General features: G+C 35.2%; 1 protein-coding gene and 1 non-coding gene across 2 annotated transcripts; one reads left to right on the forward strand and one right to left on the reverse strand.

Moving 5' to 3' along the window:
* Positions 1–10,899: 10,899 nt before the first annotated feature.
* On the reverse strand, positions 10,900–12,216 carry LOC125371190. Its single transcript, XM_048379722.1, has 4 exons — positions 11,829–12,216; positions 11,528–11,661; positions 11,313–11,441; positions 10,900–10,995 (listed from the first exon to the last, which is right to left on the reverse strand). Exons 1-4 carry the CDS (start codon positions 12,214–12,216, stop codon positions 10,900–10,902), a joined length of 747 nt encoding a protein of 248 aa, XP_048235679.1.
* A 1,161-nt stretch (positions 12,217–13,377) lies between these two features.
* Positions 13,378–13,484, forward strand: LOC112534877. The gene has a single exon (XR_003079109.1). It is a non-coding gene; the product is annotated as a small nucleolar RNA R71 (small nucleolar RNA).
* The last annotated feature ends 307 nt before the right edge of the window (positions 13,485–13,791 follow it).

Consider the following 13,791-nt stretch of genomic DNA (forward strand, 5'->3'; position numbering starts at 1 on the left):
TAGGAGTAATAAGGTCGGAAGGATGCTTTGTATAATGACTTTGTGTGTGCTAAACTTCTTTCTCTTTGTCCTTGTGCATAGCACGTGCATCATTCATCCCATGCATTGCATGCATTATACTAACACCTTGGTTTTCAGCCATTTTAGATTATCATCCTTAGTTTGGATAAGATAAGAATGGATATCAAAAGGGCTCATTTCATTGACAATCAAGACAAGAGCCCAATAAGTAGTATTTCAGAAGTTGAAACAAAGATAGGCCACAAATAAGACATTAGTGCTATCAAGACTGCAATTATAGTTGGCCTAAGGATTATGATCCGATAGAAACTCCAGCAGGCTTCGATTGAGACATTTGGGAAACAGACTATCTAAAAGATTGCTACTTCCCCTGCAACTACTGCTGCTGCTACTCATAATATGGAAGCACGTGGTGAGCACCTCTAGAATTTAGATGACTATATATGCTAGAGCAAGCTAAGAAAGATCTGCTCTTACTGCAAAAGCTGTTATGGAATATGAGATTTTGCATAGTCTGACTGAAAGGCTCGACAAGATGCAAGATATGCTGAAAGATCAAAGTTTAGATTCAACCTTTGATTTCGATGAATTGATGCTAATTGGAGAGGACAAGTTACCTCCAAAATTTTGTATGCATGAAATGTAGAAGTTCAATGAAACTAGAGATCCAAAGGTGCACCTGAAGCAATATTCTACTGTCATGAGTACTACTTATTTGGCTAAAACCCAAATCATCAAGCTGTTTGTACTCTAATTAGAAGGGCTAGCTGTAAACTGGTACCATGGATTGGAAAGACCCATCAAGTCTGATTGGAAAAAGCTTTGCGATGCTTTTGTGCAACAATATGACTATAAAGCTCACCTAGAAGTCTCTATAAGAGATTTGGAATTGACGAAGCAAAAGCCTAATGAATCCTTTTCTGACTTATTGACTAGATGGAGAGATAAAACAGTTCTAATAAAGAATAAGCCTTTTGAGAAGGATCAAGTTTGAATGGTAGTTCCAAATGTACTCCCATCTTAGGTGTAAAAACTACAAATGATGAATCCCAAGACCTTTGCAGGCTTGTACAATGGTGGCTTACAAATAGAAGAAATGGAAAATGCTAAAGTTGGTTAGAGCATGGAAAACTTTAAGGCTGCAGAGATTGAAAAGATACCATCCGAAGATGACGAAGTTTCATAAGATTTAGCTCTTGATTTATTATGCTTTTAGGATTAATGATATAACTTTATTTTTTGCTTGTTCTATGATGTTTATCTTAATGGTATTTTGCATGACAATAATTATTACATGAGTATTTAACATTAATCCTATTCGAATTGATTTATTTTATTTAGGCACAAATGACAATCCTAGGTATATTTCTACTACACATAATATAACTCTTGAAAAGAGAGAAAGTGAGAGAACGAAAAGAAAGGAAAAGAAATTAGTATTTGATACGCACGATTGAATTCAAGGTAGCACATTGGGACAAAGCAAGAAGACCAAATTCATCCCTCAACAACCTTGAGGTAGGGATCCTTAGAGATTAGAAGATATTAAAGATTGATGTTCTAATCCTGAAACACACAAGACTTATTACATTGACTCCAAATAAAAATTAGATCGAGCTAGAAAACTTCCATATAGAAGAAAGCCAAGATTATGCTCGAAGATGTTCAAATCTCGGAGGAAATAAGTTCCAAGTCAATCTGTACTGTTTCAGATACTATCTTTTGAGAAAAAGAAAATAAAAATAGGAAAACAAATCCTGCTGATTAGAAAACCTTCATAAGCTAGTCAAGCAAAATTTAAGGAAAAAGCGAGAGAAAAATATTCTACTAGAAAATCCGAAATGACTAGTTGATAACAAGAGTAGTATTATATGAAATAAAAAAATGTACCTATTTGTGCCCTTATGAATAAAATTTGATAAGAAGTTTTGTCAAACTTGCACATTAGGTTTTATTGCATGCGCACTACCAGAAGGAGAAAACAAATAAGAAGCATAATCTATAATATCTAATGGAAGCATGATTATTTCCTTGTAGTACTCAAGTCTCCATCAGTTGACATCACACTTAATCAACAAGCCACAACCTCTCAATCTTGTCTAAAAATCATATCTCTATGGGAAACCTTCAAAGTCAGGTGGGTATTCCAGAATAAGCTATTGATGATAGTGCCTGGATTGGGTATAAAAAGTAGACTCTCAAAGTCCTAACAAAAGAACACATGCCATGTATATTCGCAGAGTGATATGTCAGATCTTCCACCAACGACAAATCCACCAGATAAAGGTGTTTGGCAGGCCCTTTATCCATTCAACTCAGTCCTCACTAGTGAAGTCAGCTTCTGGCTTAATAGTAATGCAAGTCCACATATGTTTTAGCTTATACTTGGTAATGTCTTTTGGAATTACCACCAGTTGGAGCTTCTTAAGCAATCAAATTTATAAACGGAGAAAAAGAGAGAGAGAGAGAGAGAGAGAGAAAATAAAGAAAATTATAAAGAAGATAAAATGCTAAGTTGAAAACCAGAAATGGCAGCTTAGGCAAAAATAGAGTCTGCTGAGTTGAAAACCCGAAAGGATAGCTTAGGGAAAAGTTAAGACGTTAGCCTACTAAGTTGAAAACTTGAAAGGGCGCCTTAGGCAAAAATCAAGGTATGAAAGCAAGAAAAGAAAAGAGATTTAGTTGCTAACTGCATAAGATTATTATCATTGCACAAGTATCAGTACAGCCCTAAGGCAAAATGATTCAGTCCTTGTATACTTAAGTTATCTCTAGCTCTGCACTTCTTGTCATCACCATGACTTTCAGAATTCTAATATGCATCATCATCTTCATAATTTTCTATCAACCATTTGGCTCCATGCCCTATGACTGAAGAGTACATAACCTACTTGTCAAATCGTCAATCTTTTACCGATGAGCATCGGAATGCTTCTGTCCAAACTAAAGGATGATTTCTAGAAATGCATTACATGTCATACATAACATGCATATCACATACCTTTACAACTTTTGCTTGATGAGATCTATATGCATACTTGTACATACATCACTAAGCTGTAACAGGAAAATAAAAAAGAAGTTCAAAAAGAAATAAAGCGCTCAAACTACACTCAAATTTACCTTCCAAAGCGGAAGATGCATTAATTTACTTCTCGAAGCAGAAGTTTATCAATTTACTTCCCAAAGCAAAGTTTATCAAGCTTACTTTACGAAGTTGAAAATCATAAATTTATATCTCGAAGTGGAATCATCATTATCCCATAGTAGAATACAATCAATGGAAGATCATCAATTTACTTTCTGAAGCGAAAGCTCACCGACCTATTTTCCAAATGTAGAGAATCAGTTTAAGTTGACACACATTTCGAAGCGGAAGTCATCCAAGAGAGTAAAGTACATACCAAATCATAATCCGAAGTGGGAATTATAAAATAATTGCATCCCAAAGTGAAAAGTAATTAAAAAGCCAGATGGAAGTCTCTGTAAGTACAAATCAGACGGGCATGATTCCTATATCAACAGGAATGGTCCTTAAATCAATGGACGCGGTTCCTAAATCAATGGGCAAGGTCCTTAAATCATCGGGCGTGGTTCCCAAATTAATATGTGTGATCTCTAAACCAGCAGGTGAAGTCCTCAAACATTCAAGTAGGCGAAGTCCTCAAAAATTTAAGTAGGTGAAGTCCTAAAAAATTCAAGCTGGCGTAGTCTTCAAAACTCAAGCGGGCGTGATCTCCACATAAAATCAACAATCTCTAGTTTGATCTTATGGGGCGTGGCTTTTACAGCTCATTAGAATATCCTTTTACTATATCCTTGATATTTCATACTTTCTCTCAATTTATCTAAAGTTCATTTGCATAAATCCCGATAAACCAAGGGCAGCTGTTAGCACATACTTTATGGATTTAGATATCGAGAGAATTACGAAAAATGATGAAAGTTGCTATTTTTTTCAAGTCTCACAGAGTTGGAGAAGGTCAAAATCTCGATTAGAGTTATAATTAATTGAGCTAAAATATTGTGTTTGGAAATCAAATTAGACTAAATTGACTAAAAATAGAATTTTAAGGTCAAAATTAGTAGAATGCCAAGTCTAGGGGCTAAATTGCAAATTTTTGCGAGTCTACCAACATTTAGAGCCCATCAGCTTTACATATAGCTGATCGACTGTGCATAAATCGATCGACTCTACGCAGTGCCCGTGGCTCAAAACTCAATTTTTTGGTAGTTTTTTTATGTATTTCCAATTTTAAACACCCAAAGCCATCAAAATCGACTTTCTAGAAGGGATTTTATTAATAATTATCTAATTTTTTATTATTTTTAGGATTAAATAGGTATCTATCAGTATTATCCCAAGTTATTAAAAAAGTAGTATTTATCGATAATTAAATGGAGAGTATATCTAAGTCTCTAGGGTTCCCTAACATTTCCCTATAAATAGAAAAGAAAACATAAGGCTTAGGGGGTTGGCAACTGAGTATAGAATAATTGGTAAGATTTTAACATACGTACTGTGATTTTCAAAAGTAAACACAAAACCTATTAAACACTCTAGATTCCTACCCCATTTGGATCAACTTCCTCCTCTACTCTTGAGACTCAAGGATCTGCATAATATGGTAACAGCCTGAGGGTTTCAAAGCATCTACATTATCATCTTTTCCTTCTATTCTAATTTTCTTTATTATTTTTTTCTATTTTCTCTTTTAAAAACATGATTAAGGTTTTTGTTATTATTTATAATTAGTATGATTAAATTAGGGTTTTTTATGGATCTGCATGTTAATTGGATTTTAAATATGATAATAAGAACTCTAGAGTTTTGAATCTGATAATTTTGCCAATTAGAATTTTGAATCTGATTAGATACATGCAATAGGATTACTATTTAGATTTATATTTCCATTATGATTAGGTAATTAAATATGTTTAATAGGATTGTATGATTGATTTGCCATTTTTCTTTATCATTATGCATTTAGTTTTGAGGGTTTTTATCAATTTTAGGGTTTTTAATCATTCGATTGATTCTTGTTGCTTTTATCTTTATTTTCATTTCATTTTATGTCATATCTAATTAATTTTATTATTTCTGCATGTGAAATTCGGCTCCAGGGATGCAAAATACACTAAAAAATCGATAAAAGACCTGCCTAGAACCCTAGATTCGATCGGTTGTGCAAGGCACAGTCCCAATTTTTTATTTTTGGGCGATTTTGATGTATTTTGACCTTCTGTATTAGTGTCTAGGTCTTTTTTCTTTGACAATTTAGTTGTAAGCTAGGTTGTAATAAGTAGGTTCATCTTTATGCTTTTATTCTGTTTATTTTTATTTACTGTATGATTATCAAATATGTGTTATGTGATTGAATAATTAAAATGGGCCATATAGACTTAGGGTTAAAATTAGATCCAACATGTACATTGTAGTCCAATAGGCGAATTAACATTAACTGAGCCTAAACTCTAAAATCTAAGTAGACTTAATGGTCCTTGGCATGTTTCAGTTAGGACTGGGCTTTATTAGAATTAGATTCGCACAGAACAGGCCTTGTCATAATAAGTAGTTCATTAGATCTAAAGGTTGGGAATCCAAAGCATAACATGTAATTGGGCTAGAGCAAATGGGTCTTATACATAATTAATTAGTAAATTAGGCTAACAGCTCTAATGTGGGCTAGGTTTAATAAAATGGTCTAGACCTAGGCAAATTATGCATGTTATTTGGTATATCTATGTATAAACTGCTTGTTTTTATAAGGAATAATTTGTTAAATAATAAAGTTAAAGACTAATATACACAAATAAGGAAGTTGACATCCGTATCCATCTCTGAATTTTATGGCGTAAGCTTCCTTATGGAATCTGAGAAACACCACTCATAAGCAAAAGTGTCCCGGTGATTACCCAGGTGGTGATCCTATCTCTATGCTAGTTTCAATGACTAGTTAGGTTGAAGACACTTAGGTGTGCACTTGAAACCGACACCCGCAATTCTATCTTCAAGCGTTTGAGAGAACACCAACACATTGTGTCGGATGAGCACTGTCACAAAGCTTTTGATAGAATTAAAGAGTATTTGATGAAGCCGCGGTATTGAAGCCACTAAAAGATGGAAAGTCGTTGATTCTGTATTTAGCCTTGGAAAAGAAAGCTATGGTGGCAATGGTAGCATAATGTCAGCCTAATGACATAGAGCGTGTGGTCTATTATCTCAATAAGAAATTGATGCCTTATGAGTTAAAGTATAACCTCGTGGAAAAGACATTTTTTGCCATGATATGGGCTATGGGAAATTATGACACTATTTCTAGTCTTATAGGGTGTAACAATTTCAAAAATAGACCCACTGAAGTATCTATTTGAAGCTTCGTCTCTCATAGGAAAGCTGGTTAGGTGGTTATTACTCCTAATAGAATTCGACATAGAGTACGTCACCAAAAAGGTAGTTAAGGGTAGGGTTGTAGCAGAATTTTTGGTTCAGAATGCAATCGATGGAGATGACCCTTGGGATCTAGAATTTCCTAATAAAAATCTAAGGGCAATCGAGACTCAAGAATGGAATATATACTTCAATGGAGCGGTGAACACGGGAGGTGCAAAATTAGGAGTAGTTTTGATCATGCCGGAAGGAGAAATGCTATCAATGACCAAGAGATTGGAGTTTAAAGTGACAAATACTATGGTAGAATATAAAGCATGTTTATTTGGATTAGAATTAGCCTTGCTAGTGGGAGCAAACCAACTAATGGTCTATGGGGACTCCATGCTAATAATTCAACAAGCCATTAAAGAATGGAAAATGAAAGAAGAAAAGTTGAAACCATATGTGAACTATCTTAAAGATTTGGTTTGTAATTTCTCGGAATATTCATTTATACACTTACCATGAGATGAAAACCATATGGTAGATGCACTAACTACCTTATTGTCTATGTGGGACAACCCCTTGCAATTTCTGATGAAGCCATTAGTGATCGTGAAATTAGGTGCACCTTGTTATCACGGAGACCGGATAATGCAAGTCTAGATGGGACTAAAAGAGAAGCCTTAGTTTTACGATCTGAAGAGATTTGTAGAAGATAGGGAATATCTAGAGGAAGCGACTGCGAAGGAAAGGTATGCACTTGCTGATCCAAGATAGGAACCACATCAACCATAAAGGAGTAATATATAGAAGGATGACTTCATGTGTCCAGCTTCGGTGTGTTACTAAAGCAAAAGTGTTGGTTGTAATGGAGGAGATGCATAAAAGGGTATGTGGGCCTCACATGAACGACATAGTGTTAACCAAAAAGATTACATATCAAGATTATTATAGGTTGAGAATGGAAAAGGATTGTTTAGCTTTATTAAGGAAATATCATGAGTGTCAGCTCTACAATGACCTGAGTCACATGCCCCGGACTAAACTTCACAATCCGATATCTTCCTAACCTTTTTTATGAGAACCCATATAGCACAATGAATTCTACTCGAATAAGAAATCTTAATTCAACTAGGAATCCGAGTCCAATAAGGAGTCCTAATGATATTAGGAGTTCAAGTGAAGATGGGAATCCTGATTCAGCTAGGAGTCTTACTCTGACTAGGAATCCTACTCAAGCTAGAAGTCCTACTCCAACTAGGAATTCTAACCCAACTAGGATTGTGCACGAGCCACCCAAATATGATGGACTAATGACTAGAGAAGAAGTTCAAGGATGCTTTAGGAGTTCGTGAAGCAAGAGTTGAAGCTTGGGTTGGAGATCTAAATTCCAAGTGACATTTGATTTAATCAAGACAATAAGCCTCAAGATACTCTTATCAACTTAATTCAATATATAGAGACATGAAAAAGTTAAAATAGGCCCAAAATAAACAAGTCAAGCTAATTAGAGTCTAATACTCAAGAATGGGCCGCTTGTTACATGTTACTTAAGCCCAAATGCCATGTTTATTATATGGGCTAGGGTTGGACAAATTTTAGGAGTATTTGCTCATTTAAAGAATTCTTTTAATAGTTAGAAGTCTTGTTTTAAGTTATCTTTTTAGTTTAGCAGTTCTATTCCTAGTCTTATTATTATTTGCTTCCTTATCATTATAGAATTAGTGTTTTTTAAGGCCTATATAAGCTAGTACGAATTTCTATATAAAGGGGGTTGTTGAATATTGATTATTTTGGAGTTAATTTTATTCTTTTGTTCTTTATGAACTTGGTAAATTTATCAAGTGAAGACTTGGTATTTTATAAATTTAGTTTAATCTAAACTTTTATTTGTATTAAACAGTCTTTAATTCCTTATAATTAAGGTTCTTAAGTACAAGTTATTTAAGGGTCTTGTTGGGAGTTAGAGTTTCTTTGCTTGATTAGGTGAATGATCCTTAGTGAAGACATCAACATTGAATATGAGTTTGGCATAAGTTAGCCACGTTCGAATCGTTTGGTATCAGACTTTGGCTCATCAATCAAGTAAGTGTCCTTTATTTTTTAGTTGATTCATTTTATTTAGTGTAAAAAAGACAAAAAAAAATTATTATCTCAATCTGTTATTCTTCTTTGTTATTCATTTTCTTGTTTTGAGTAATTTTTTTGTTCAATTCATATTCTTTGCTATTTTTTAAAGTCCAATTCATTTTTTCCTTTGTTTCTTAAGTGTTAAATACGTTCTTTATTCTACATAAATTAAATCCATCCTTTTTGTTTAATTCATTCATCAAACTTAGTTCTTCATTCATTCATCTTATTCTTGTATGTTTTGTTGTGTTTGGACTTAATCTTAGTCATTAAGTCTAGTTTCATTTTCTTAGTTTGTGCTTTTGTGTGTTCTAAATCTGATTCGTTCGTTATTGAGTCGTTACAACTTTAGTTGTTTGGTATTCGATTATTTTAGCCTTTATAAGTGCTAAAGAGTAAAGATTGAGTGGTAAAAGGCAAGTGGTGATTTCTTTAGAGTGTAAAAGCCTAATTGAGTAAAACATGAGTATATAAGTATTCATCTGGCCTTCTTTAGCACGGCTTGGATTTGGGCCGTGCTGCTCAGCACAGGCATGCTCCTACGTCGTGTAACTCTCGAAAACCGTGTTGCAAATCACTTCTTCTCACCATAGGTAAGGCATTTCAGCAATGCCCTCTGACCCTGACCGTGCTCCTTTGCACGGGTGCATTGAACAGTCTAAGGCGCTCGATTTGACCGTTTCTTTCTGATTTTAGTCCGATTTCTCTCTAACTTTGATGATGTGCCTAGAAAAACCCCTGAGACACAAAAGAAACTAAAACATGGTGATTCTAATACAAAAAACACATAATTTGCTCTAAAAATAACTCAAAATCAAGCATGCAAACATGTGTAATATCAAGGATATCCAGTCACCCCACACTTAAGCTTTTGCTTGTCCTCAAGCGATCAACAGCTTATATCATAAACATGCAATCTACCCTCCTTAAAATTCATGCATTGGATTACAATTAAGCAACATTCAATCTATCCCAAATTGAAACTTAACCAAACACTAAACTAGCAATCTAAACAAGAGTAATTATCATGTTAGTGTATGAAGAAATTAAATACTACATTCAACATCAAATATTCAAGAAACCATATGCCTCAGAAGGGATCACTCTATGCACTCGGTGTTTAGAATGTAGTCATCAATCCCTCAAAGCAATTATATTCAACTTACTTACCATAGGCTTGCTCATAAATCCTATTACCGCTATTGCAAACAACCAAATATCACAACCAAAGGGTCTTCACAAGAGTTGTAATGGGGCTTAGGATTAGGTATGGGAATTTGGAAGTAAGGTGTAAATAATTTCTGGACTGTTGGAATGCCTTACCCACAATTTCAGCTCAAAAAGGACTAAATGCCAAACAAAGATAATTAAATTCACTATAGTTCCCAAGTCTCTAAAACAAGATGCTCAAAGAGTGAAAATGAATGAACACTCAATAAAGGACTGTTTGTTTGTTTCTTTTTTTTTCTTTAAGAAGAAAGAATAGAACAAAATTACTTTAGATTGAAGGGAGCATCCAAACCAAATTTTTAAAGGACTTAGTGAATTCAAAATATAAATAAAACCGGCATTTTATCCAACAACTCAATAAACACATTGCAAAAATTTCAGAAATAGGGTAGCGATCAACAAACGAAAGGCTTAACAAAGTGTGATGATAAAGCAAAATAGTAAAAATAATGAAAGTAGATAAGCTCAAACTTGGCTAACTAATGAAAAATATTCACAGGTTGGCTTTTGGCTACAATAGTGAATCCTAAGTGCCCTTGTCATTTTATAATATTTGATTGTTCATGTGACCTCAACAAGCATTACTGAGCAAAGTTCTAGAAATAAGAAGAATACAATGCACACTCAAACAAGAAAAATGAGTATTTATGATGTATGCTCAATTAGGTTCAAAAACTCACAATTTAAGTGGGTATATTTGCATAAGGTGTCCAAATGCCATCAATCAAATCATCATTTAATCAATTCATACATAAAACACATAACTAATCAAATTCAAATTCACTAACTTAAAGAATGGTCAAATAACACTGGTTTAACCCAGCCACTGTGATAAACTAAAAATTGCTCAATAATATTCCAAAAGCAACAAATAGCAAGGAGGAAAAATCTCATGCTCATAATCATAACTATCAATCTTTCAAAGATAAACAAAAAGATAATAAACATCCTAAGTATCCTAAATATATACATCATCAATAATATAATAAATAACAATCGGAAAATATAAGAAAAAGAAAAGCCAAAACAACGGCTTACCCATCCACACTTGAAGGACACACTATCCACAGCGTTTAAAGGAGTTGGGAAGCAACATGTTAAGTACAAAAAAAGAAAGGAGATAAATGCAAAGAGATATTGCCCTACTCATCCTGCTGGGCTGGTGGCGGTGGTGGAGGTACTGGATGAGGTGCATCATCAACTACTAGAGGTGGAATATACTCAAATGGCATATGAAACTTAAAAATTAAATAAAAACAAAGACTAAAATAAACAAATGTTACAAAATTAATGATCAAAATGTTAAAGACATAAATTAAAAGTTGGAGTGCCTCCCAAAAGTGCTTCTTTTTTTTTCTCTGAGTCATTTAGCTGGACTCGTTGACCACTCCCTTCATTTGCAGGTTTAACTTGCCCTGCGGTTGAACTGCCAGGTTATGGATGTCATCCATAAGAATCTTAGGTGAGCAATAAATGTGGCTAATCCCTGGAATGTCAACATTCTTCCAAGCAAACGTCTTTTGGTACTTCCTTAGAGCAATGTCATCTCTCTCACCTCGAGTGTCAAGTTTGCTACCGAAATATCAGGCAAACTGTTGCCATTGTCTCGATATGCATAGTCGATATGCTTTGGGAGCTCTTTCAACTCAAGAACTGGTGGTTCCTCAATTGATGGCCTCAACTTCTACACATTTATCCTGTCAATTACAACAACTTATTATCCTCTTTGCTTGGCTTATTTGCTAAGAAAAATTCAAGCTGCTCCAACACTTTCTCATTTGACAACTCATGCTCATCTTCCATTGGTAAAGTAACTTGTAGAGGGTTTTCAACCAACATTTCCTGCAACTGTGTCTTAACACCATCATCAAGTACATTAATAGAATACATAGCATCATCGTGATCTAAAGACTATTTAATAGAGTTATTCAAGTCAAAGGTGACAGTCTCATCCTCTACCCTAAGTTCAAGCCTTCCATCACTAACATCTATAATTGCCCCTAGGATACTTGACTGACCTATCATGTTGCAAGAAAAGGTCTACCTAGAATCAAAGGTATATTATTCTCACCATCCATGTCTAAGATCACAAAGTCAATAGAAAATATGAATTTATCCACCTTAACAAGCACATTCTCTACAACACCCCTAGGATACTTGATTGACCTATCATCTAACTGTATGCTTATCCTAGTGGATTTAGTCTCACCTAGCCCCAACTTAGCAAACAGGTTGGACGGTATTACATTAATGCTAGCTCCTAAATTAGCTAAAGCATCACTAATAGTTAAGTCACCTATAACATAAGGGATAGTAAAACTCCCTGGATCATGTTGCTTTTCTAGTAACTTGTTTTGGAAAATCATTGAATATTCCTCGTTTAGCATCACGAATGCCAAGTCCTCAAACTTTCTTTTGTTGCTAAGGATCTCCTTTAAGAACTTCGTATACCTAGGCATCTGCGAAGTAGCTTCAACAAAAGATAAGTTTATGTGCAGTTGTTTAAATACATCAAGAAATTTATCAAACTGCTGCTCAACTTGTGCTTTTACTTCAACCTAGTAGGGCACGAAATTTTAGGCTGGTACTCCCTCAATGAAATCTTCTTTGCCTCTTCCTTCTCTAGTTCCTTCACCTTATTATCTTTAACCTTTCTGCTTGAATCTACTTGCGTATCAACATCACTATTAGAAACAAGAGAAGAACTAGGAATATACTTACCTGACCGCAAAGTGATTGTGTTCACATGCTCTCTCAAGTTAGATTCTGCATTGCTAGGCAAAGTCCCTGACAGCCTCTCAGCCATCATCTTAGAAATCTGGCCTATCTGATTCTCCAAGTTCTGAATGGAGGCTTGTTGATTTCTAAGAGTTGCGTCCGTCTGCTAGAATCTGGTATCTGAAGTGGACATAAACTTTATCATCAGCTCCTCTAAGTTAGGCTTTTTCTCTTGAGATTGAGGAGACTGAGGTGGAAGAACAGATTGTTGCGGCTACTGATGTAGTCGCTAAAACCCCTATGGCCCCTGGTTGTTGTTATTTCTCCATCCGAAGTTCGAATGATTTCTCCATCCCGGATTATAAGTGTTGTTATACAGGTTGTTCTGCTGCCTAACTCCCCATATAGTCCATATGTTCATGGTTAGATGAAGAAGAAGCAAACATACCTCCCGACATACAGTTACTACTGAAATGCGAGCCACCATAAAACTCACGACTTACTTGAGCTGCTTGGACAGGCATCTGGAGTTGATCAAGTTTCTTGGATAATAACTCCACTTGAGCTACCAAAGCTGCAGTGGCATCGAACTAGTGTACACTCCCTTAACGTCCCGTCCTGCTCCTAGTAGTTTGCCACTAGTAATTGTTTGTAGCCATCTCCTCTATCAAGCTTTGGGCTTGCTCTGGTGTCTTGCTGCTCAAAAAACCACTTGCAGCTGCATCTACCATCTGCTTAGTAGCCAAATTCAAACCATTATAGAAAGTTTGTACCTGTAACCAGATTGGTGGGCTTGCTCTGGTGTCTTGCTGCTCAAAGAACCACTTGCAACTGCATCTACCATCTGCTTAGTAGCCAAATTCAAACCATTATAGAAAGTTTGTACCTGTAACCAGATTGGTAGTCCATGGTGTGGGCAGCATCACAATAGGTCCTTGTACCTCTTCCAGATATCATACATTGACTCATCATCAAACTGCACAAAAGAAGATATGTCATTTCTAAGTTTAGCAGTTTTAGAGGGAGGAAAGTACTTAAACATAAATATCTCTGCCAAAGAATCCCAAGTAGTGATAGTGTTTGGAGGTAATGACTGTAGCCACCGCTTTGCTCTATCCCTCAAAGAAAGTGGAAACAAGCGGATATGAATTGCATCGTCTATTGTCCTATTAATCTTGAAGGTATCACAAATCTCCAAGAGACTCGCTATATGTGCATTAGGATCCTCATTTGGAAAGCCTCCGAACTAAACCGATTGCTGCACCATTTGAATCACATTAGGCTTTATTTCAAAATTATTTGCAGCAACAGCTGGT

Source organism: Ricinus communis, chromosome 9 (genome assembly GCF_019578655.1).
Source record: "Ricinus communis isolate WT05 ecotype wild-type chromosome 9, ASM1957865v1, whole genome shotgun sequence".
Taxonomy (NCBI): Eukaryota; Viridiplantae; Streptophyta; class Magnoliopsida; order Malpighiales; family Euphorbiaceae; genus Ricinus; species Ricinus communis.

What these genes read in the sequence shown, in the direction of transcription:
- LOC125371190 (XM_048379722.1), bottom strand. Translation starts at nt 12,216, where the DNA reads ATGCCTAGGTATACGAAGTTCTTAAAGGAGATCCTTAGCAACAAAAGA. An exon ending in ATGAGTTGTCAAATGAGAAA is followed by an intron (nt 11,442 to 11,527) that starts GTGTTGGAGCAG and finishes ATAAATGTGTAG; the next exon opens with AAGTTGAGGCCATCAATTGA. An exon ending in TAGCAAACTTGACACTCGAG is followed by an intron (nt 10,996 to 11,312) that starts GTGAGAGAGATG and finishes TTAATTTTTAAG; the next exon opens with TTTCATATGCCATTTGAGTA.